The sequence below is a fragment of the Panthera leo genome, chromosome D1 (genome assembly GCF_018350215.1).
Source record: "Panthera leo isolate Ple1 chromosome D1, P.leo_Ple1_pat1.1, whole genome shotgun sequence".
Taxonomy (NCBI): Eukaryota; Metazoa; Chordata; class Mammalia; order Carnivora; family Felidae; genus Panthera; species Panthera leo.
Window position 1 is genome coordinate 65,889,400 of NC_056688.1, and position 26,305 is coordinate 65,915,704.

Here is a 26,305-nt window from a genome sequence, read left to right on the forward strand (position 1 = left end):
TTCATTCTTTTGCATATAGCTGTCCAATTTTCCCAGTAGCATTTGTTGAAGAGACTTTTTCCCATTGCATATTCATGCCTCCTTTGTCAAAGATTAGTTGACCATATAGTCATGGGTTTATTTCTGGGCTCTCTATTCTGTTCCATTTACCTATGTGTCTATTTTTTTAACACAGTACCTATTATTAACAATAGATTATTGGGCACTTCACAATATGTTAAGAGACAGATCTCGCGTTAAGTATACTTACCCACAGAAACAAACAAAAACCAAAAAAATAACACAAGGAAATTTTTGGAAATGATAGATACGTTTAGCATCTTGACTATGGTTGATATTATCATGGGTGTATACGTATGTCCAAACTTGTCAAAATGTATACATTAAAATATGTGTGTAATTTTTTTGTGTATCAAGTATACCTCAAAAAAAGCTTTAAAAAATTACTGTCTGTAGAATTGAGAAAAATATGCCAACAACACACTTTGGCCTGGCACACAGTAGGCACTCAGTCAATTCTTGTATCTAAATAATGAGACCACTTCTATCAAATTAAAACAGAGAGGCAAAAACATTTTCGTGTGTGTAAGACTAATCTGTTGAAGACAATTCAACTATAAGGATTTTATATAAATAGTATAAGATGTCTAAAATTGAAAACTATATCTATCTTTCAGTTTTAAAAAATATATGTTAATATCAATCAAAGTGTGCTTGCTCTCTGTTAATGGTATATTTATTTAAAGCAAATACACCTAATTCTAAGTTAACAGAATCTCAACATCAGTAGTATCCCATTATATTAACAATATTTTTAAAGCCAAGAAAGAGTGATCAGGGCCAAGATGTGTCTCCCCGTGGCTCCCAAGGGAAACAACACACACACACACACACACACACACACACACACACACACACACACACAAAACCATGGCTCACCTTGTTGCGGCACTCCTTCAGCAGGCCCTCTACAAACTTCCAGTTGGTTTGAGCAATCACTGACGGGGAGAGGTTGGACAATTTGGGCTGGCGGATGGTGCTGCCCATATTTCTGGCTTCCTGGATGTACTTCTACAGCAAACGGAAAAATCAAAAGCTCTTTGTGTCTACGCACACAAACCATGGGTGACCAGTACTAATGAGAGCCTGAAGAGGGCACTATTATCACCTGCACTTTCTTATTGTCTCTTTCCTATGCTCAAAGTTGGGAGTGGCAAGTTTAAAACACAACTCTTGCAGCAAAGAGAAAAACAGACAACATGAGTTCTGTTTTCTTTGATGTAAGGCATTCCATGAGTACTGTAATTACCTTTGCTTTAATGATAGAAGAGGTAAAAAAAAAAAAAAACACACATGGTTAACACAGAGCTAACACATGGCTGCAACATGTATAGTTCAATGTACAAACCCACCCAAATTTCAGAGTACTACTGAGAAAATCATTTTCTCCAACAAGCTGAGAGGAATTTAACTCCTCTGCCCATTTCAAAGGTATCTACCCTTACTATCATAAAGTATAGCCTTGCTAAATTAGAGCCTAGAAAAGAAGACTGCACATTTAATAGAAGACTGCACATTTAAAATAATAACTGCATTTTCCACTTTCCTACAATGTGCTGGTGATTTTCCATATACTATTTTTTTAAGTTTATTTATTTATTTTGAGAGAGAGAGAACAGGGGACGGGCAGAGAGACAGAGGGAGACAGAGAAAATCCCAAGCAGGCTCTGCGCTGCCAGTGCAGAGACCAACACGGGGCTCAAACTCACAAATGATGAGATCATGACCTGAGCCGAAATCAAGAGTCCAATGCTTAACCAACTGAGCCACCCAGAGGCCCCACTACTGACATCCTCTCAGTATCTCAAGTTCACAACCAATATTTTTACCCCAGACTTTATTCCAGTAGTACAATTGTGTCCATTCTACCTTCTGGTCCCTCAATCTGCTCCTACTACCAACCCCCAAGGTTAGGCTTCAATTCTCTCACCTGGACTACCTGCCTCCTAGTTTGTTACCTACCTCCTGTACCTCCTTACTCCAAAATATTCAGCCTACAGCCTCCATTACAAGACAAATACCAAGTGTTTGATCCTGCATTTATTTCTTCCACTTGACTGCTCTTTGTCTCTCAAAACCCTATCATCCTCCCAGACTTAAAGAGATGATGGCTCCATCAGTCTTGTTTGAATAATACCCCAGGTAGAACTGACCTCTGCTTTCTCTAATCAGTGATCAAACACTGACTTGCCTCTCATAGGATCCTTCCAAAAGACTATTCTACTAAAGTTATTTGTGTATCTGACTTTGTTCCCTAATAAACTGGTATCCCTGAGGACAAGCCTATCTCCTTCTCATCTTTATATTTCAAAGTGCTTATTACAACGATTGGACCAAGTAAACATGCTCAATAAACACTGTTGAAAGAATATGGAGGTGAGATGGAAGACCCAGGGGACACTTCTAAAATAACACCAATACTCAACACTTCATTTCCACCCTCATACAAACAAAAACTCTAAGCACAAGGATGCCTGCGTGGCTCAGTCGGTTGAGCCCCTGACTCTTGATTTTGGCTCAGGTCATGATTTCACAGTTTGTGAGATCCAGCCCTGTGCTGGGCTCTGCACTACCAGTGCAGAGCCTGCCTGGGTTTCTCTCTCTCCCTCCCCATCTTTTTCTGCCCCTCCCCCCACCCAAAAGAAACCAATAAACATTAAAAAAAAAAAAATGCTAAGCACAATCATATCCTATAAATCAGCAGTTAAAAATTCATAGCCAGGGTTGCCTGGGTGACTTAGTCAGTTAAGCGTCCAACACTTGATTTCGGTTCAAAACATAATCTCACAGTTCGTGAGTTCAAGCCCCACATAGGGCTCTGCACTGAGCACAGAGCCTGCTTGGGATTCTGTCTCCCACTCTCTGCCCTCCCCCAACCCCCTTTCTCTCAAAAATAAATAAACATTTTTTAAAAATTCATTGCCATACCTTGCAATTCTAATTTATTCCTTTAAAAAACAGCAAAGACAAAATAGTATTTATTTTCCAATTCACTGAGGTGTCAGACTAATATGAAAACAATATGCTTTAATAGGTTTTAAATGTATAAAATGCAAATTGCAGGTTCTTTTCTCAAAGAGAAGTTCCTGAAATAGGTTTCTGAAGGTGAAGCCCCATTTTTACAACTTCTCTGCAACTAAGGCAGGGTCTCCATCCTGAGGTTTAGAAGTAGAAACTTCACTGGGAACGAGTTATAGTAGAGCTGAGAAACTCAGCTGGTAAACTCAAGTCAATTCAGGAATCCCGAATCCCCAGGCACCTAATGATAACATTCCTCTCTTTTGCTTCTCTAAGAAAAAAAGTCAAGATTATTGGTTTTAGGGGTGCCTGGATGGCTCAGTCGGTTAAGCGACCAACTTTGGCTCAGGTCGATCTTGGTCCGTGAGTTTGAGCCTCCTGTCGTGCTCTATGCTGACAACTCAGAGCCTGTAGCCTGCTTCAGATTCTGTGCCTCTCTCTCTCTGCCCCCCTCACACGCTCACTCTCTCTCTCAAAAAATGAATAAACATTTAAAAAAATTTTAAAGAAAAGATTATCTGTTTTAAATTAATACACAAAAAATAGAAGAAAAGTCCTCCATACCCATTTCAGAAATTCACAGCATTAACCCAAGTTCAGCTTTTCTTCCTTCTCACTTTAATAGAATTAACTTTTTTCTACCATATTACACACACACACACACACAAAGTCTCACAAATTTTAAAAGAATTTCTTCCAAATCTCAGACTCTTATCTTCTGAGTTTTCCTGTCACACTCCCCAGGGAGCATATGCATGACTGAGTACTGAAAGGACAGTGAAAGCCTGGACATTACTCCTGATAGGGCTGCAAACAGGGCCTGGCTCAGAGAGAGGACCTACTAGCGGTCACTTGCAAAACATCATATATCCTAGATTTGTCATAACCAAGGCCCAGTATCAGGTATCGGGAACTAACCCTAGTATTAACCCATCTTTATGGGAGAGATCACTACTAAGACATTTGAATCAGATCAGAGGTCATGAAAATGGGAAAGAGAAGTAGAGTGTAGAATAGTCAAGAGCCACTGTTTGTCACCCTTAAGATGTCTTACCTCTCTCTGGTCATTATCTAAACGCAGGTGTTCTGTGTGCTGCTTCTGCCTATCTTTCCGCCTCCACTGAGCAGGGGCATTCCTTTTTGTCCACCTGACAGAATCCAAGCAGGCAATTATGAACATTGCACTAAGAAAATAAGGTCAGGTTACTGATAAGAGAGAACATGAATGTCTAGGGAATAACTCTGGGCATAGGAAAAATACCTAACAGTGAACAGAGATAGCTCAGAGACCTTGAGGAAAAGTAGCTGAGAGCTCAGTGACTGGGCAAGAAAGAGAAAACTCCCCAGGGGAACATAGACATATCTCTCTTAAAACACATGCAAAAACTTCACATGCAGACCCAAAACTATACTCCTTCTCTGTCTGGGCTTTGACACACTCATCTCCAAAAGTAACTAAAAAAGAGCAACCCCACTAAGGTATCTACTTTTGGTTCAGACTCCAATTATTTCAACCACCACTTATTAAAGACACAATGCTAGCTAGCTAGGTGTGGTATGGGATTTAGTTGAGAGATGACTGCAAGCTATCTGTAGTCTGGCTTTTTGTAGCTTCTGGGCATGTGGAGCTATCCCAATTTGCAGAGTAGAGACAGGAATGAATTATACTTTGTCACCTGTATTCTTGTTCAAACAAATGAACAACCTGGATGGTCTGTGTCATCTTCATATTTGCTTTACAAAATTCCAGGGATCTTCCACAAGCTCAGGCCCTGATATGGGAGAACCCTCATCACTGTGGTTAGGGAGCTGGATCAGAGAATCCCTGGGGTTGACTCACTTGTTGCTGGCTGGCCCAGTGGAAAGCACATCAGACTGCAATTTAGGGAAAAAGCCTGGCTCATATTTCCCTTGTCCAATCTTCATATCAAGTAAGTGGGGGTGAATCGCAGTATGGTCAATTTTTGCCAGACGCAGTTCAATTGCTTTCTCTGAATGAGAACAACAAAAAATAAGTCAAACATTTTCTAAAATATACCATATTCTGAACCATAAGTTTCAATACATTTAAGATAATTTGAATCATACAATTATGTCCTCTAACCACAATAATCAAAAATAGCATCTTGAAACTAAATAGCATGCTTCTATATAACTCATGGGTTAAAAAAGAAACCAAAAGAGAAAGTTTGAAACTGAAGAAATACGAAAACACAAAATATCAGAATACGTAATTAAAATATTACTTGAGAGGAGATTTACAGCAATAAATGTCTATTTTAGAAAAGAAAGTTCTCAAAACTACTGACCTCAGCTTCTACCTTAAGAAACCAGAAAAGGACATGGACATTAAATCCAGAGTAAATACAAGAAAGGAAACAATAAAGGCCAGAGTAAAGTCAATGAAAGAGAAGAGAGAGAAAATTAATAAATCCAAACAATGGTTCTTTTAGATCAGTAAAACTAATGTAAAATGTTGGACTAATTAGCATAAAAAGAAAAAGACACAAATTAACAGTGTCAGGAATGAGAGAGGTAACATTGTTACAGATTCTATAGATATTAACAACAGAATATTACAAATAATTTAATGTCAACAAATTTAACAATAGGTTAAATGGAGAAATTCCTAGAAAAACACAAACCACAAAAGCTCACTCAAGAAGAAATAGATAATCTGAATAGCCCTATATATGTTTTAAAAATTGAATTTGCTGCTGCTCGGGATTCTCTCTCTTCCTCTCTCTCTGCCCCTCCTTCTCTATCTCTCTCTCTCAAAATAAATAAATAAACATTTCTTAAAAATCTTGTGGCAACTCGGTGGCTCAATCAGTTGAGCATCCACCTCCTGATTTCAGCTCAGGTCTGATCTCACATTTTGTGAGATCAAGCCCCACACTGGGCTCTGTGCTGACAGTATGGAGCCTGCTTGGGATTCTCTTTCTCCCTCTATCTGCCCCTCCCCTGTTTGTGCTCTCTCTCCCTGAATGAATAAACAATAAATAAATAAATAAATAAATAAATACATACATACATACATACATACATACATAAATACATAAATAAATAAATAAATAAACAAACACAAACAAACAAACAAACAAATAGCTTTATAAAGCCTTCCCACAAAAAAACTCCGGGTCCAGATGACTTCAGTGATGAATTCTACCAAATCTCTAAAGAAGAAATAATCCAAGAAACTGAAGAGAAGAAAAATAATAGTTCCCAACTTATTCTTGGAAGCCAGCATTATCCTGATACAAAATCAGACCGAGACATGTACCAATAGCCCTCATGAACACAGATGCAAAAATTCTATAAACAAGTTTTTGGTAAATCTAATCCAATAATATACAAAAAGGATAATATGTCATGACCAAATACAGTTTCTCTCAGGAATGTAAGTTGATTTACATATTCAAAAATCAATGCATATCACTCACCAAATTAAAAAACCAATTCTAATAACCATATAATTACCTCAATAGGTGCACAAAAAGCATCTGACAACATACAACATCCACTTCTGATAAAAACTCTCAGCAAACTAGTAACAGAAGCAAACACCAACCAATAAAAGATATCCCTTGAAAAACTTACAGCTAACATCATACTTAACAGCGAATACTTTCCCTCCAAATCAAGAATAGACAACACTGCCCATTATCACCATATCGGTCTCACACTATAGTAAAGGTTCTAGCCAGTGCAATAAGACAAGATAAACAAATAAAAGGCATCTGGATTGGAAAGGAAAAAGTAAAACTATCATTATTTGCAGGCAATATTATCTATATATAAAATTAGCTAGATGTACAGAAAGCAATTAGAAAAAAGTATGGTATGGTTGCAAGGCACACATCAACATACAAAACTCTATTGTATTTCTATATATTTGCAATGAACAATGAGAAATTAAAATTTTACAATACCATTTAAAATAACATCTCAAAAAATGACATACTTAAAAGATAAATCTGACAAAAGATATGCAAAACTTGCACACCGAAAACTATATAAGACTCTTGAAAGAAACTAAAGGTCTAAATAAATGGAGAGGTATGCTGTGTTCATGGAACATAAGACTCAGTAATGTTAAGACATCAATTCTCCCTAAACTGGTCTACAGATTCAAGGCAATTTCAATAGAAAGAAAGAAAGAAAGAAAGAAAGAAAGAAAGAAAGAGAGAGAGAGGAAGAAAGAAAGAAAGAAAGAAAGAAAGAAAGAAAGAAAGAAAGAAAGAAAGGAAGAAAAATGGAAAGAATGAATTTGGATCCTTAGCTTACACTATCTAAAAAAATTAACTTGAAGTAGATTATAGGGGTGGCTTGGGTGGACCAGTTGGTTAAGTGTTCAACTCTTGATTTTGGCTTGGGTCATGAACTCCCAGTTCGTGTGATCAAGCCCCACACTGGGCTCCATGTTGAGAGCTTGGAGCCTGCTTGAGATCATCTCTCTACCTCGGTCTCTGCCCAACCCCTGCTCATGCTCTCTCTCTCAAAATAAATAAACTTAAAACAAAACAAAACAAGAAATGGATCATAGACCTAAATATAAAGCCTGAAAATAGAAAACTCCTAGAAAGAAATACAGAGGGGAAAAAAAATCTGTGGGGCACCTGGGTAGCTCAGTCAGTTAAGCATCCGACTCTTGGTTTCCACTCAGATCATGATCTCACAGTTTGTGAGATGGAGCCCTGCCCTGGGCTCTGCACTGAGGTCATGAAGCCTGCTTGGGATTCTCTCTCCCTCCCTCTTTGACTCTCCCATATGCGCATGCGAACATGCACAATCTCTCTCTCTCAAAATAAACACTAAAAAAAAAAAAAAAAGATCTGTGACCTTGGATAGGCAAAAATTTCTTACATATAATAGCAAAAGTATAATCCTTTTTTTAAATGTTTGTTTGAGAGTCAGAGTGTGTGAGTAGGGAAGGTCAGAGAGAGAGGAAAGAAAGAATCCCAAGCAGGCAACACATTGTCAGTGCAGAGCCCAATGTGAGCCTCGATCTCATGAATCATGAGATTATGACCTGAGCTAAAATCAACAGTTGGATACTTAACCAACTGAGCTACCCAGGGACCCCATTCTTTTTTTTAAGATTTCTCTTAAAGTTTATTTATTTATTTTGAGAGAGACAAAGAGTCCGAGTCAGGAAGGGGCAGAGAGAGAGGCAGAATCCCAAGCAGGTTCCATGTAGTCAGTGCACAGTGCCCAACTTAGGGCTTGAACTCATGGAACTATGAGATCATGACCTAAGCCAAAATCAAGAGTCAGAGGCTTAACTGAATGAGCCACCAAGGTGCCCCTAAGATTTTATTTTTTTTTTTCAATGTATGAAATTTATTGTCAAACTGGTTTCCATACAACACCCAGTGCTCATCCCAAAAGGTGCCCTCCTCAATACCCACCACCCACCCTCCCCTCCCTCCCACCCCCCATCAACACTCAGTTTGTTCTCAGTTTTTAAGAGTCTCTTATGCTTTGGCTCTCTCCCACTCTAACCTCTTTTTTTTTTTTTTCCTTCCCCTCCCCCATGGGTTTCTGTTAAGTTTCTCAGGATCCACATAAGAGTGAAAACATATGGTATCTGTCTTTCTCTGTATGGCTTATTTCACTTAGCATCACACTCTCCAGTTCCATCCACGTTGCTACAAAGGGCCACATTTCGTTCTTTCTCATTGCCATGTAGTACTCCATTGTGTATATAAACCACAATTTCTTTATCCATTCATCAGTTGATGGACATTTAGGCTCTTTCCATAATTTGGCTATTGTTGAGAGTGCTGCTATAAACATTGGGGTACACGTGCCCCTATGCATCAGTACTCCTGTATCCCTTGGGTAAATTCCTAGCAGTGCTACTGCTGGGTCATAGGGTAGGTCTATTTTTAATTTTCTGAGGAACCTCCACACTGCTTTCCAGAGAGGCTGCACCAATTTGCATTCCCACCAACAGTGCAAGAGGGTTCCCGTTTCTCCACATCCTCTCCAGCATCTATAGTCTCCTGATTTGTTCATTTTGGCCACTCTGACTGGCGTGAGGTGATATCTGAGTGTGGTTTGGATTTGTATTTCCCTGATAAGGAGCAACGTTGAGCATCTTTTCATGTGCCTGTTGGCCATCCGGATGTCTTCTTTAGAGAAGTGTCTATTCATGTTTTCTGCCCATTTCTTCACTGCGTTATTTGTTTTTCGGGTGTGGAGTTTGGTGAGCTCTTTATAGATTTTGGATACTAGCCCTTTGTCCGATATGTCATTTGCAAATATCTTTTCCCATTCCGTTGGTTGCCTTTTAGTTTTGTTGGTTGTTTCCTTTGCTGTGCAGAAGCTTTTTATCTTCATAAGGTCCCAGTAATTCATTTTTGCTTTTAATTCCCTTGCCTTTGGGGATGTGTCGAGTAAGAGATTGCTACGGCTGAGGTCAGAGAAGTCTTTTCCTGCTTTCTCCTCTAGGGTTTTGATGGTTTCCTGTCTCACATTCAGGTCCTTTATCCATTTTGAGTTTATTTTTGTGAATAGGGTGAGAAAGTGGTCTAGTTTCAACCTTCTGCATGTTGCTGTCCAGTTCTCCCAGCACCATTTGTTAAAGAGACTGTCTTTTTTCCATTGGATGTTCTTTCCTGCTTTGTCGAAGATGAGTTGGCCATACGTTTGTGGTTCTAGTTCTGGGGTTTCTATTCTATTCCATTGGTCTATGTGTCTGTTTTTGTGCCAATACCATGCTGTCTTAATGATGACAGCTTTGTAGTAGAGGCTAAAGTCTGGGATTGTGATGCCTCCTGCTTTGGTGTTCTTCTTCAAAATTACCTAAGATTTTATTTTTAAGTATTCTCTACACACAAGGTGGGGCTTGAACTCATAACCCTGAGATCAAGAGTTACATGCTCTATCAACTGAGCCAACCAGGCGTCTCATTTATTTTTTTAAAGATTTGATCCATTTTTTCTTAAAACGATAAATCAGGCCTCATCAACATTTTAAAAGCACTGTTTTTCTTAAACACTGCTCTTCAGAAAACAGTAAAGAGAATGAAAAGACAAGCCACAGAGTAGGGGAAATATTTGCAAATTATGTATCTGATAAGGTACTTGTATGAAGAATGTATAAAAAACTTGGAAAATTCAACAATAAGAAAACAACCTCCAAAAAGGGGAGAAATATTTAAATAAGCATTTCACCAGAAAAGATGAATGAATGAATGAATGCCAAATAAGCAGACCAAGAGATGTTCAACATCATTAATCATCAGGAAGACCCAAATCAACACATTCTAATAGGTTTGTAGTGCTATCTCATTGTGGTGTCACAATGTGACATTGTGGTGTCACAATGAGATATCACTACAAACCTATTAGAAGGGTTAAAATTGAAAAGACTGACCATAAAAAAATGTTAGCAACAATGTAGAGGAACTATAATTCTTATGCACTGCTAGCAGGAATATAAAATGTGCTGTGAAAGACAATTTGTCAGTTTCTTTTTTTTTTTTTAATTTTTTTTTAACGTTTATTTTATTTTTGAAACAGAGAGAGACAGAGCATGAACGGGGGAGGGGCAGAGAGAGAGGGAGACACAGAATCGGAAGCAGGCTCCAGGCTCTGAGCCATCAGCCCAGAGCCCGACGCGGAGCTCGAACTCATGGACCGTGAGATCGTGACCTGAGTTGAAGTTGGACGCTTAACCGACTGAGCCACCCAGGCGCCCCAATTTGTCAGTTTCTTTAAAAAAGTCAACATACAGGGGCACCTGGGTGACTCATTTGGTTGAGCGTCCGACTTCAGCTCAGGTCATGATCTCACTGTTCGTGAGTTTGAGCCCCATGCCGGGCTCTGTGCTGACAGCTGCCCCTCCCCCACTGGCACCCTGTCATACATGATCTAGTCACTCCACTCCTAGGTATTTATTCAAGGGAAAAGAAAACATGTAAAACAAAACAAAACAAAACAAAACAAAACAAAAACTGTTCATAGCCCAAACGTCCACCAACAGGAAAAGAAATAAATTGCAGTAATATCCATATAATGGAATACTACTCAGCAATAAACAGAATATAAATGAACTTCAAAGTAATTATGCTGATTACAAGAAGCAAGACAAAAAAGAAAAGAAAGAAAGAAAACAATGTATGATTCCATTTATATAAAATTCCAGGGGCTCCTGGGTGGCTCAGTCAGTTAAGTGTCCGACTCTTGATTTTGGCTCAGGTCATGATCTCAGGGTTGTGTAGTATTTCAGGGTTGTAAGACCAAGCCCTGCATCAGGCTAAGTGATGGGTGTGGAGCCTGCTTAAGATTCTATCTCTCCCTATCTCTCACTGCCCCTCCCCATTTCTCTCTCAAAAAAAAAAAAAAAAGAAAGAAAGAAAGAAAAAAAGTGCCAGGTGCTACTCTAGGCCCTGCAGATATAGTGGTGAATCAAAGGAATGTCTTTATCTATAAAATTAGTGGGTGAGTAGAATTGATTGCCATCAAGATCCCCCTATTTTAGTTATTTATTTAATTTAAATCTGACCTAGTTAACATATAGTATAATAATGACTTCAGGAATAGAATTTAGTGATTGATCACTTACATGTAACACCCAGTGCTATCCCAACAAGTGTCCACCTTAATGCCCCTTGCCCATTTAGCCCATCCCCCCACACAACACCCCTCCAGCAACCTTCAGTTTGTTCTCCATATGTAAGAGTCTCTTATGGTTTATCTCCCTCTCTGTTTTTGTATTATTTTTACTTCCTTTCCCTTATATTCATCTGTTTTATATCTCATATGTGGAATTTATATTATATGATATATATATATGTCATATGATATTTGTCTTTCTCTAATTTCTCTTAGATTAATACTTTCTAGTTCCATCCACATTGTTGCAAATGGCAAGAGTTCATCCTTTTTGATCACCAAGTAATATTCCACTATATATATATATATATATATATATATATATATATATATATATATATATACACCACATCTTCTTTATCCATTCATCAGTCAACAGACATGTGGGCTTTTTCCATACTTTGGCTACTGTCAATAGCACTGTTATAAACACTGGGGTGCATGGGCCCCTTCAAAAGAGCACTCTTGTATCCTCTGGATAAATACCTAGTAGTAAAATTGCTGGGTTGTAGGGTAGTTCTATTTTTAATTTTTTGAGGAACCTCCATACTGTTTTCCAGAGTGCTGCTGCACCAGTTTGCATTCCCACCAGCACTGCAGAAGGGTTCCCCTTTCTCCACATCCTTGCCAACATCTGCCATTGCCTGAGTTGTTAATGTTAGCCATTCTGACAAGTATGGTATCCCATTGTGGTTTTGATATGTATTTCCCTGATGATCAGTGATGTTGAGCATTTTTTCATGTGTCTGTTAGCCATCTGGATATCTTCTTTGGAGAAGTGTCTATTCATGTCTTTTGCTCACTTCTTCACTGGGTCATTTGTTTTTTGGGTGCTGAGTTTGATAAGTTCTTTATAGGTCTTGGATACTAACCCTTTACCCTATGTCATTTGCAAATATCTTCTCCTATTCCATCGGTTGCCTTTTAGTTTTGCTGATTGTTTCCGTTGCTGTGCAGAAGCTTTTTATCTTGATGAGGTCCCAATAGTTCATTTTTGCTTTTGTTTCCCTTACCTCCAGAGACATGTCAAGTAAGAAGTTGCTGAGGCTAAGGTCAAAGAGGGTGTTTCCTGTCTTCTCCCCTAGGATTTTGATGGCTTCCTGTCTTACATTTAGATCTTTCATCCATTTTGAGTTTATTTTTGTGTATGGTGTAAGAAAGTGGTCCAGGTTCATTCTTCTGCATGTTGCTGTCCAGTTTTCCCAACACAATTTCTTCCATTGGATATTCTTTCCCGCTTTGTCAAAAATTAGCTGACCATGTAGTTATGGGATCATTTCTAGGTTCTCTATTCTGTTCCACTGATTGATGTGTCTGTTTTTGTGCCAGCAGCATACTGTCTTGATGATTACAGCTTTGTAATACAGCTTGAAGTCCAGAATTACGATGCCTCCAGCCTTGGTTTTCTTTTTCAGGACTGCTTTGGTTATTCGGGGTCTTTTCTGGTTCCATACAAATTTAGGATTCTTTGTTCTATCTCTGCGAAGAATGCTAGTATTATTTTGATAGAAATTGCATTGAATATGTAGATTGCTTTGGGTAGATTGACATTTTTACAATATTTGTTCTTCCTATTCAGGAGCATGGAATGTTTCTCCTTTTTTGTGTGTGTCTTCTTCAATTTCTTTCATAAGCTTTCTATAGTTTTCAGTGCATAGATTTTTCACCTTTTTGGTTAAGTTTATTCTATGTATTTTATGGGTTTTGAAGCAATTGTAAATGGGACTGATTCCTTGATTTCTCTTTCTGCTGCTTCATTAATGGTGTATAGAAATGCAACCAATTTCTGTACAGATTTTATTATCCTACAACGTTGCTGAATTCATGGATCAGTTCTAGCAGCTTTTTGGTGGAATCTTTTGGGTTTTCCATATAGAGTATCATGTCATCTGCAAAGAGTGAAAGTTTGACTTCCTCCCTGCCAATTTGGATGCCTTTCATTTCTTTGTGTTTTCTGATTGCTGAGGCTAGGACTTCCAATACTATGTTGAGTAACAGTGGAGAGAGTGGACATCCCTGTCATGTTCCTGACCTTAGGGGGAAAGCTCTCAGTTTTTCTCCAACAAGGATGATATTAATGGTGGGTCTTTTGTATATGGCTTTTATGATCGTGAGTTATGATCCTTCTATCCCTACTTTCTTGAGGGTTTTTATCAAGAAAGGATGCTGTATTTTGTCAAATGCTTTCTCTCCATGTACTAAGAGGATCACGTGGTTCTTATCCTTTCTTTTATTAATGTGATGTATCACATTGATTGATTTGCAAATACTGAACCAGCCCTACATCCCAAGAATAAACCCCACTGATCACAGTGAACAATTCTTTTAATGCATTGTTGGATCTAATTTGCTAGTATCTGGTTGAGAATTTTTGCATCCATGTTCATCAGGGAAATTGGCTCTGTACCTCTCCTTTTTAGTGGGGTTTTTGTCTGATCTTAGAATAAAGGTAATGTTGGCCTCGTAGAGTGAGTATGGAAGCTTTCCTTCCATTTCTATTTTTTGGAACAGCTTCAAAAGAATAGGTGTTAACTCTTCTTTAAATGTTTGGTAAAATTCCCCTGGAAAACCCTCCAGCCCTGGACTTTTGTTTGTTTGGAGATTTTTAATTACTGATTCAATTTCTTTACTGGTTATGGGTCTGTTCAAAATTTCTATTTCCTCCTGTTTCAGTTTTGGTAGTTTATGTTTAGTAGTTTATGTTTGGTAGTTATGTTTAGTTTTGTCCATTTCTTTCAGATTGCCCAATTTATTGGCATATAATTCCTCATAATACTCTCTCATTATTGTTTGTATTTCTGTGGTGTTGGCTATATCTCTCCTCTTTCGTTTGTAATTTTACTTATTTGGGTCCTTTCCTTTTTCTTTTTGACCAATCTGGATAGGGGTTTATCAATTCTGTTAATTCTTTCCAAGAATTAACAAGCTGCTGGTTTCATTGATGTGTTCTACCAAGGTTTTGTTTATTTTTTAAATTTCAATATCATTGATTTCTGCTCCAATCTTTATTTCCCTTCTTCTGGTTGTAGGCTTTATTTGCTGTTCTTTTTCTACCTCTTTTAGGTTTAAGGTTAGGTTGTGTATTTGAGACCTTTCTTCCCTCTTTAGGAAGGCCTGGATTGCTATATGCTTCCCTCTTATGACTGTCTTTGCTGCATCCCAGAGGTTTTGAGCTGTCATGTTTTCATTTTCATTGGTTTCCATGTACTTTTTAATTTCCTCTTTAATTTCTTGGCTAACCATTCATTTTTTAGAAGTATGTTCTTTAATCTCCAAGTATTCAGGGTCTTTCCAATTTTTTTCCTGTGGTTGATTTTGAGTTTCATAGTGTTGTGGTCTGAAAATATGCAATGTATGATCTCTATTTTTTTTGTACTTGTTGAGGGCTGATTTGTGTCCCAGTACGTGATCTATTCTGGAGAATGTTCCAAGTGCACTCAAAAAGAATGTGTATTCTGTTGCTTTAGGATGAAATGTTCTGAAAGTGTCTTAAGTCCATCCGGTCCAGTATGTCATTCAAACCCATCGTTTCCTTGTTGATTTTCTGCTTAGATTATCTGTCCATTACTTTAAGTTGGGTGTTGAAGTCCTTACTATTATGGTATTATTATCAATGAGTTTCTTTATGTTTGTGATTAACTGACTTACATATTTGGGTGCTTCCACTTTGGGGGCATAAATGTTTACAATTGTTAAGCCTTCTTGATGGACAGACCTCTTAATTATAATATAATGCCCTTCTTCATCCGTTGTCACAGGCTTTATTTTAAAATCTAGCTTGTCTTGGGGCGCCTGAGTGGCTCAGTCGGTTAAGCGTCCAACTTTGGCTCAGGTCATGATCTAACGGTTTGTGAGTTCGAGCCCTGCATCTGGCTCTGGGCTGACAGCTCAGAGCCTGAAGCCCACTTCAGATTCTGTGTCTCCCTCTGTCCGCCCCTCTGCTGTTTGCACTCTCTCGCATTGTCTCAAAAATAAATAAACATTAAAAAACATTTTTTTAATAAAAATAAAAAAATAAAATCTAGCTTGTCTGATATAAGTATGGCTATTCTGCCTTTCTTTTGGTGACCATTAGCATGATAGATGGTTCTACATCCCCTTACCTTTTTAAAAACATTTTTAATGTTTATTTATGTTTAAGAGAGAGAGAGCATGAGTGCACAAGGGGCAGAGAGAGAGAGGAAGACCCCAAATCTGAAGCAGGCTCCAGGCTCCAAGCTGTCAGCACAGAGCCCAATGCGAGGCTTGAACTCAGGAACCATGAGATCATGACCTGAGCTGAAGTCGGACGCTTAACCGACTGAGCCACCCAGGCACCCCGTATCCCCTTGCTTTCGATCTGCAGGTGCCTTTAAGTCTAAAATGGGTCTCTTGTAAGCAGCATATAGATGGGCTTGGTTTTCTTATCCATTCTGATACCCTGTCTTTTGACTGGAGCATTTAGTACATTGACATTTAGAGTGAGTACTGAAATATACAAATTTAGTGCCATTGTGTTGCCTGTAGAGTTGAAGTTTCTGGTGATGTTCTCTGGTCCTTCTAGTCTTTGTTGCTTTTTGGTCTTTTTGGGTTTTTTTTGCCTTTTCTCCACTCAGAGAGTCCCCCTTAAAATTCCTTGCAGGGCTGATTTAATCATCATGAACTCCTTTAGTTTTTGTTTGTCTGGGAAACTCTTTATCGCTCTATTTTGTTTTGGGGTTTTTTTTTAATTTTTTTTTTAAATGTTTATTTATTTTTTAGAGAGAGAGACAGAGTGCAAGCCAGGGAGGAGCAGTGGGAGGAAGACACACAATCCGAAACAGGTTCCAGGCTCTGAGCTGTCAGCACAGAGCCCAACGCAAGGCTCAAACCCACAGACTGGGAGATCATGACCTGAGCCAAAGTCATACACTCAACTGACTAAGCCACCCGGGCGCCCTTTTATCGCTCTATTTTGAATGATAGCATTGCTGGATAAAGAATTCTTGGCTATATATTTTTCCAATTCAGCACATTGAATATATCTTGCCACTCATTTCTGGCCTGCCAAGTTTCTGTGGATAGGTCTGCTGTGAATCTGATCTGTCTTCCCTTATAGGTTAAGGACTTTTGTTTTCCCTTGCTGCTTTCTTAAATTCTTTCCTTGCCTGTGTATTTTGTGAATTTGACTATATGCCTTGCTGATGGCAGGTTTTTGCTGAATCTAATGGGAGTTATCTGTGCTTCTTGGATTTTGACATCTGTGTCCTTCCCCAGATTAAGAACGTTTTCCACTATAATTTGCTCACATAACCTTCTGACCCTTTTTTTCTCTCTTCATCTTCTGGGACTCCTATGATTCAGATGTTATTCCTTTTTAATGTGTCACTGAGTTCTCTAAGTCTTGTATCATGCTCTTTTCCCTTTGTTTCCCTTTTTGTTTCATTATTCTCCATAATTTTGTCTTCTATATTGTTGATTTGCTACTCTGCTTTATCTATCCTTGGCATCATGGCATCCACTTGAGATTGCATCTCACTTATAGCATTTTTAATTTTGTCCTGATGATTTTATTTCTTTTATCTCTGCAGAAAGGGATTCTATGCTTTTTTTCAACCCCAAGTAGTATTCTTATTATCGTGGTTCTAAATTCTAGTTCAGATATATCTGTGTTGAGTAAGCCCCTGGCTGTTATTTCTTCCTGTTCTTTCTTTAGGGGTGAATTCCTTCATTTTATAATTTTAGAGGAAGAAAAAAAATTAACAAAATTAAAATTAAAAAATTAAAAACAAAACAAAAAAATCAAATAAAGGAAGCTAGATCCTCAGTGTATTTTGGGCTGCTTGTTGAAGGAAGCTTGACAGAATAGAGAAAAAAGGGAAAGAAAGAAAAAAGGTAAGAAAAAATTTCAAAAGTAAAAATATATATATAATGAAATAGATTAAATGAAATAGAATTTAAAAAATTTAATTAAAAATGTAGTAAAATTTTTTTAATTTTAATTTTCAAAAAAGAAAATAAATTTTTTTCTTTCTGTTTCTAAGAAAAAAAAGAAAAATTTAAACAAAGACAGAAGCAAAGAAAAAACAGCACAAATAAATGAACCAGCAAACAGAATGAAACCCGAATGAAGTTATATCCAGTTTCCTCTAAAACTCAAACTATGAAGCACTCTATAGTCCATACACTAAGCAGGCAGAGAGATTTGTGCTGGTCTTCTAGGGGATGTGCTTAGAGGGTGCAGCTGGGCAGGGCGTGGTGTAACGGCTCCATTCTCCAGTAGATAGCGCTGCTTAGCTTACTGGGATTGATCAGTGTGGCGCACATGCACTTGCATGCACCTGAGAGATGGAAATGGCTTCACCCAGCTCCCTAGTCTCTGGCACAGGAACTCTGCACTCTCACCAACCTGTGATCAAGCACCCTTCCTTTTTCTCAGGCCTCTGTCCACTCCCCACCTTTACCCTGTCCATGTCCAAGCCATCAGCTTGCCAAGCAGCACCTCCCTCCAGAGTTTTACCTCAGATGGGGATGCATTTCAAACCCCTCATTTCAGAGACCCCTACAACTTGGGGAGGGTCTCACTGAGCAATGGCTGGGTGCCGGCTTGCCCCAGAGAACGTTTGTGCGATCATACGGCAGCAAGGTTCAGAGATTATGGCAAATCACAACAAACAGCTGGCACCAGGTTTCACCACATGCTGGTGTCTTTGTCCCAATACCAGCAAATGTGACTGCTCTCCGGGGTCCACTGGGACCTTTGCCTGTGTGGAGGCTGTATGGAGTGAAAGCCAAATGCTCTACACATATGGGAACCACTTCTTCCGCTGTGGCAAATGGACCCCTCAGACCCCAGTGCCTGCTCCTGGGGATTCACCTGCTTCCTCACCAGAACACTGCCGGGCACTGACCTCCAGAATTTCAGACTCTGTACTCCACTGTTTATAGAATCCTAATGGTATTGAAACCCTCTCCTTTCTCTCCGTCAATGGTTCTGGGGAACAGATTTCTTGTTCAGTCCCCTGCAAGTGCTTTCACTCTTTCTCTCTCTTTCTCTCCAACTACTTTCAGGGGAGTGCTTTTCTCTCATGATCCCAAATTGTCGCACTCTCCCCATTGCTCTTTCTCTGCCCTCTCTCCGCAAAAACAGCTTCCTACCTTCCACAGCTTTTCTCTCCCCCAGTTCACCTCTCCGCACTGGGAACTTGCTGCGTTCTGTGGCTCAAGTTATGCAGATTGTTGTGTTAATCCTCAGATCAATTTCCTAGGTGTGCAAAATGGTTTGGTGCGATCTAGCTGTGTTTCAGGGACAAGAAAACCTGAGTCTCCATGCTGCTCTGCCATCTTCCCGTTTCCTCCCCTTTTAAAAATATTTATTTATTTTTGGGAGAGCACAAGCAGGGGAGGGGCAAATAGAGGGGGACAGATGATTCAAAGCAGGCTCCATGCTGACAGGCTGACAGCAGCAAGTCTGATGCGGGACTTGAACTCACGAACCGTGAGATCATGACCTGAGCCAAAGTCAGACGCTCAACCGAGTCACCCAGGTGCCCCAAGATCCCTTTTAAATGTAGCATTTTAAAGGATCTCCAAAAATATCCCCTTATTTATGTGTTTACCATTTTCCAATAAGCCTGCTTCAAGATGCTAAAGTGTAAGATGGAATGAGGTGACTGAACTAGTCCTCCAGGCTAGAGATCTGAGGCCAGTGGCAAGAACCCTGCTCTAGAATGTTTAGAGTACAGCGGCACCTGGGTGGCTCAGTCAGTTAAGCATCTGACTTCAGCTCAGGTCAGGATCTCATGGTCCATGAGTTCAAGCCCTGTGTTGGGCTCTGTGTTGACAGCTCAGAGCCTGGAACCTGCTTTAGATTCTGTCTCTCCCTCTCTCTGCCTCTCACCTGCTCACGCCTATCTCTCTCTCTCTCTCTCTCTCTCTCTCTCACAAATAAACAAACATTAAAAAAAAGTTTAGACTATTTGGAGTACATAGAGTTGCCTAAGGGTCTGTGACACCAATTTTGCTGAAATTAATCATATGAATGAGGGTTAGTTGACTCTCCTTCCATATTCCATGAGAATAGACACAAGTCCTGGTCACAACTGAGACCAGAGTAATTCAAATCAGCATGCTTCAGTGTTTGGTGTTCAACAAATGGATTAGAGATGGGCTGAGAACTGACTGCCTAGACACTTGTGACAGATGGGCAAGGCCTCAAGTGACTAGAGCTGCTAGCTCCATAGCCTCTAGCTATAAGCAAACTTCTCCCTTTATTCCAGTGAGTCATATACAAATATTATCATTTTCAAAGGTAGCAAAATATGAAAAGATCAGGAAGTCCTGATTTAAGCTGATGGCCTGGGAGATGTTTCTCTAAACGTTTCCACATTCTTGTAAAAATCTGTCAAGCTTCCCAGGACCAAAACCTTAAGCAGGGTTCAGGAATATGAAGCCTGATGTGTTCCAGAAAGCAAGAATGATTGTGTTAGAGCAGTCCACTTGCATAGGCAACATGTCCTCATTAGCCAAGAGGACTGTCATCTTAATGAAAGGCTTAGAACAAGAGCTACAAGGTAAAGACAGAAGGCTAGAGAATGTAAGGTTGATGAAGGCAGGACTTTGTCCAAATTGTCACCAGTTTTATCTTCAAAACCTAGAGAAATGCCAGGCACATTCATTCACTCAGTAAATATTTGCTGAGCACTTACCATATGTTGAACGTGCAATAGGTATTATGCAATTTGTTAAGTAAATGAACAAAATACACAAAAAGGCTACAACAAGGACACTCAACAACCCACAAAGAAGTGAACACATGACTTAATCTGATACCTCAGATGAGACTATTTTCTACCTAAACTGATCTAGACAGGGACTCTGAACAAAAAAGTCTTTTCAATCATGCATGTAGCAAACAACTTTTAACATCTATATGTGCTAGCAGATTAGGGGTAAGAAAATGAGTAAATAATCTCTGCTCTCAAACTGTTCCCATAATAGCTCAAATGAATAGAGATTATAGAGAAGAGGCAACAACAAAGCACCACAGGAGCACTGAGGAGGAATTCACTGACTCAGTCTGAGGTCATCAGAGAAGGCTCCACAGAGGAAGAGACATTTCAGCTAAGGCACACCAACTAGTGTCTAATCACAACTCATTCACTGCTTCTTTCTCGCTAATACAGCCCCGATATCATTCAGGGTAATATTACACCCAGTTCAATACTCACTTTCACAGCCTCCCTTGCACTTAAGGATGGTCATAGAACATGGTTGTAGCCTATGAGACAACAGAAGTTGTTGGGAATTTCTGGGAAAGCTTTTGTTTTCTGATACAAGAGGGAAAATACCGCTGGCATCAACCTTCCCCTCTTCTTGCCCTGAATGTAAACATAGAAAGCCTCTTGTAACCATGAGGCAACAAGTATGAATATAAAAGTCAATATGCTATGGATAACTGAGTAAAAAGTAGAATCTCAGTTCTTGATTACATTGTTGAGCAACTGAGCTAACACCAGAAACCACCAATTCTGCACTCCTTGCTAATTTGAGAGAAATAACCCCCATCTGTCTAACCCAAAGTTGATTAGATTCTCTATTACAGCAGGACCCATTCCTAACTGACACAGTGTTAAAGGAGACGTTTGCCAGGCAAAACAAAAGGAAAGAGTATTTCAGGCAATGGGAATAATTTATGTAAAGCAGAAAAAGGGAAAGAAGTTGGCATATTTAGAAACAGGGACACTTTAGTGACATAATCCAAGAGGAGAGTACAGCAACAAGAAGGCCTCACCTGCTTCATCCACAGTGGTACACTTCTGGTACATGGATGTACGAAGAGTAGGTGTCCGAACATTCAACAGCCTGATTTTGTCTACTCGAGAATCAAATACACGGAGTACAGGGTCTTTATCATCATCATCATGACACATGATTTTGTTGTCAATGAAAGAAGCAAACATCTGGGTCTCTAGGAATCTTGAGAGGAAGGGCAGATATGGCTCAGGCTGGTCTGACAGAAAAGATGCCTGATTGGACCAAAAGGAAACACACAGTCATTGACAGCCTTGACCAGCAAAGGCAACACACCGAAGGGATCCAGTAGGTTAAATTTTTTCTCAAGTTTCCTAGGTCTTTATGAAAAGCAAACAGCAAAATCTCTTCATTTATTTTAACACTCATATAATTTCAGATATCCTGAAATTTTGACACACTAGCTCAAACTTACTCAGGTGACCTACTGTGGCAACCAATCTTCCCAGAATCCTGATGTTCAACCTGCACGTGCACCTTAACCTAAGAGAGCTCTGTTTCCAGCATATATGTATAATGAAAGAAAAACTCATCTTCAGTTAAATCTTCAAGAGGGTCTGGCATATTCTCATTTCTCACCACCTCGCCAGCAGGATTACTCACTTTATCAAAGTTTTGCATCTGCTCCCTGTTGGTAAACCAGGACTCCTTATCCTGGCTGGGCTGAATAACAAACACCTCATAATCTGCAAACATCTGAGTGAAACGATTTGCAAAAACTTCCCGGATCTGAATGTTTAGCTGGTAAATCCTCAGTTCTTCCTCATCACATTGAACCTTCAGGTCCTTATTGCTGCTGGGGTCTTCACGTACTTCCAGCTACCAAAAATCAAACAACAGTTGAAAATATAAGCTTTTCCTTTATCCTCCCCAAAATGCAACTCATCCGTTCCACCCCCACCCCCCTTCCAGTGGTCACTTACTTCACAGCAAATGGAGAAAAGAAACAAAAGAGAAAAATATCAGAAGGAAAAAAAGAAAGAGATTCTGACATGCAGAAGAGAAAAATGAGGGTGTTCCACTTGCAGGTACCCAGGAACTTAATGAAAATAGAGATTAAGATTACAGGCAGAGAGAGATTCAGCAATAAAAGAAAAGCTGCTACTTATCTTGAGGGTCAGAGAAAGGAGGGAATCTGGGAAGTCAATGAGAAAATGATAATGCAAAGCAACAGAGTAAGACTCTGGCTCTCCCTTCATCTCTTTGATTTTCTCCCCCACATCACTCTCCTTATCTTTCTCCCTAAGAACTTTTCCTTACTGTGTCCAACCTCTCTAAATATTTCCCTGCTCCTCTTTAGCCACAATTTAAAAAAAAACAAAAAACAAAAAGTCTGCTCTACTACCTAAATAGAACAGGAAAATGAAATGTTTCACACTTCACTAAAAAAAAAAAAAAAAAAAAAGCCAAAGTGATTACATTGTCCCATTTGCTTATACATAATTTATAAAAATAATTTAACAGTGAGAATGGAGGAGGGTGAAGAGATGAGTAAAAAACTACAGAAAGCTGACAGTCTCATCAAAGTCAAGAAATGAAAAACTAACTTCATCCCCAAAAGAGCATAGGACTAACATTCAAGAGTGATGAGGGAGCTAGGGGCAGGCTGAGAGCAAAATGTAGGCTAACAACATTCCCCACCCCCCAAGTGGGACATGTATATATAATATTTCTTGGACACTCCAAGCTACCCCAAAACAGGAAAGGACAAAAAACCGAAATGGTTAAACTGATAAGAGTCTCCACCAGTTTACCAGAAAAAGGCAATCCCATCATAGCCTAAAGTCTAAGAACTCCCAACTGTCTTAATGTTAATGCTTTGCTAGAGGGAAAAACAACCTTAGCTTGACAATAGTAGGCCTCCAGTACGTGTTTAGCATGTAAAAGTCTCTTTGGAAACTCCTATCTCCTCCCCTCCCCCCTCCATAAACCGGTCACCCTACACACACACACACACACACACACACACACACACACACACACACACACACACACACACTTATAGTACAGCTCTTTCTGCTCACAGGTCCTGTCCCCGTGCTTTAATAAAATCACTTTTTTGTACCAAAGACATCTTCAAGAATTCTGTCCTGGCTGATAGCTCTGGACCACCCCACCATTACCCCAAAATTTAATCATAAGGCACCCAGTGTGTGGGGCGATGAGTCTTTTCATCTGGACTCTGAGTTTTGGTGTAAATTTGGTGAGCCCTTTCTCTTTTCCTCCTTTACTCTCATGGTCTTTTGGAACACTTTCATGTTGGCTGCAATCCTCTAGCCTGTGGCTACTCTATGGGGTAGCCTGCCTTCTGACTGTTAAGTTAGTACCCTGGCTGGAATGGTAATAAGACCCAGAAACTTGATGCCCTCTCTTTATTCCTGTCCTTATACAAAGTTGTCTCTCTTGGGCACAGGACAGCCACCTAAATCACCAAGATGGCTACCAATCTTAAGACTCCCGTGTGAAGTTCCCTCCTCAAGGTCTCTGGTCCAACAGCTTCTGGCCTTGAGATCTCCACTGGCCAAAACCAGTACCCAAATGAATTAAAACCCTACCGGGGACCATTTCCTAAGGAAGTTGGCTATAAAGACTGTGTGTGTTGGAACCTTACTAAGATCATAATAGATTTCTATCTGTGCTGCTTTCCATCAATGTCCTCTATCAACTACTACTTAAATTACAAAATTGGGGAATTCCCCCTTGTAAAACTTTTCCAGTGTTTTCCATGGGTTACAAAATGGTGGTTTCTTGGCCTTCTCAGCAAGGCAAACTTGGTCCAAACGCCAGGCACCCATCTGTAGCCTAGGATGCAAAGTGCAAGCAGGGGGACGCTAGCATCCCTCCTTCAGGAGCCCTTAATCGACTGATTGGTGGTCATAGTGATTTCGTTCGAGGGACACTTGGGGTTGCTTTGACACCAGGAACCTCTGACATATCCTGCGCATGGGATACCACCCAGGAATCAGGGGGATTCTCAGGGGTAATGGACCTTCTTTCTACTTTCTCTCTACTTTTCTGTCTAGGAACAGGGGAGCTTCTCCTCAGTCCCCAAGGACTCTCTCTTGGGATGCCTTTTAACCCAGTGGAAATAATTTGGTTTGCAAAATGTAGAAAAGAACTGATCTCCTATAACACTGCATGGCCTTAGTAAACAGGGCAAATGGATGGAGGTACCCTAGGTCCAGGCCTTCATGGCTCTACCCGGACCCAAGAGCCTCTTGCACAATGTGTTTGGTCAGTAACCAGGCCAGTAAACTCCCTCCTGATATACTGGATGATAACTGTCTAAACGGGCCTCCTCCTGATAGTACCCAGGTTGCTGGAGGAAACACAGGCCATCCCTGACAAAGGGGATGCTCTTTCTCTTTTTATTTTTAATTTTTTTAATGTTTATTTATTTTTGAGAGAGAGACAGAGACAGAGACAGAGTACAAGCAGGGAGGGACAGAGAGAGAGTGAAACACAGAATCCAAGGCAGGTTCCAGGCTCCAAGCTGTCAGTACACAGCCCAACGCAAGGCTTGAACCCACGAACCATGAGATCATGACCTGAGGCAAAGTCAGACGCTTAACTGACTAACCCACCCAGGCGCCCTGGGATGCTCTTTCTCTTAAGTGGACACATATGAAACAACTCAGCGTTTATTTAAACTAATTTAAGTGTGCTGGTTTAATTAAAATAGACATGTCTTCAGAGTTATCAGCATTAAATATGAAACTTGTATTCTACCAAGGTTTACTAAAGGTCAAATAAGCTCATGTTATCTCTGTTGCAATTTGTTAGCAAAAAGATGACTTAAAATGATGGTTAATTTTGTCTGTTTCAAAGTTTTCATGGGTAATTGTTAAGAGCTTTCAAAGTCTTTGGTAACCTGAAACTTTGAAGTTTTGCTTGCACAATAAACGAGATTAAATTCATTGGACATCTAGGTCTTTTCCAAATAGGATAGAGTGCTAAAACTTTGATTACTGAACATAGGTTTGTGCTTTTAACTCCTTATTGCAGAGAAACTAAGGCTATTTGGGTCTATTGGAAAACATGCTTTGTGCTTAACTGGTTCATGAATTTGCCCTCTAAAGAACTCTGGTGTAATGGTTTATGATTGGTTACTAAGTTTTCATTGGAGACTAAGGTTTCCAAGAGTTAAAATTCTGCTAAATGTACTTAAGACTGATGGAAATAAGAAAAGCCAACTCCATATGTAGGTAAGTAGGAGATAATATAAAAAATATATAAGGAATGGAAATATATTTTTTGTTGAAGGTAAAAGAAAATAATTTTGTCCTAAATGAGATTGGTTGGAGAGAAATGGCTTGGGACAAAATTTGAAGGCAAAGGAAAGCTGTAGAAGGTTCATGAAGGAAAATCTTGAAAAGGAATTTATGTGTAGTCAGGATGGACTAAGGTTGAGATTAATATAGTTTAAAAGTACACTGGGGGGCACCCTAGTGGCTCAATCAGTTGAGCATCCAACTTCAGCTCAGGTCATAGTCTCACAGTTCATGGGTTCGAGCCCCGAGTTGGGCTCAGTGTTGACAGCTCAGAGCCTGGAGCCTGCTTCGGATTCTGTCTCTCTCTCTCTCTCTCTCTCTCTCTCTCTCTCTGTCCCTTCCCCTACTCATGCTCTGTCTCTCTCTCAAAAATAAACATTAAAAAAAAATAAAAATTTTTTAAAAACTTAAAAAGTACACTGGTATAAGGTTGAAATTCTGTTTTTCTCTCTTTTCAAAAGACAAAGTTTTCTTAGATTGTTGATCTGCTCTCATTAAGAAAATGTAAACAAAGGTTACATTAGGTGATATTACGTTTCATCTTTATCAGGTCTTTGATTA

The 26,305-nt window shown here is 39.5% G+C and overlaps 1 protein-coding gene across 3 annotated transcripts in view; it reads right to left on the reverse strand.

Moving 5' to 3' along the window:
• DENND5A (DENN domain containing 5A) overlaps positions 1–26,305 on the reverse strand; it is a 119,126-nt gene that overhangs the window by 25,162 nt on the left and 67,659 nt on the right. For 2 of the 3 annotated variants that reach the window (XM_042904569.1, XM_042904570.1), the window contains exons 7-11: positions 22,077–22,292; positions 21,454–21,688; positions 4,919–5,069; positions 4,133–4,226; positions 940–1,071 (exon numbers count right to left, since the gene is read on the reverse strand). In XM_042904569.1, the coding sequence (XP_042760503.1) occupies positions 940–1,071; positions 4,133–4,226; positions 4,919–5,069; positions 21,454–21,688; positions 22,077–22,292 (828 nt within the window). Of the gene's footprint in view, positions 1–939; positions 1,072–4,132; positions 4,227–4,918; positions 5,070–20,890; positions 21,041–21,453; positions 21,689–22,076; positions 22,293–26,305 lie in introns of all 3 variants that reach the window. The other variant, XM_042904571.1, reaches the window with a different exon arrangement.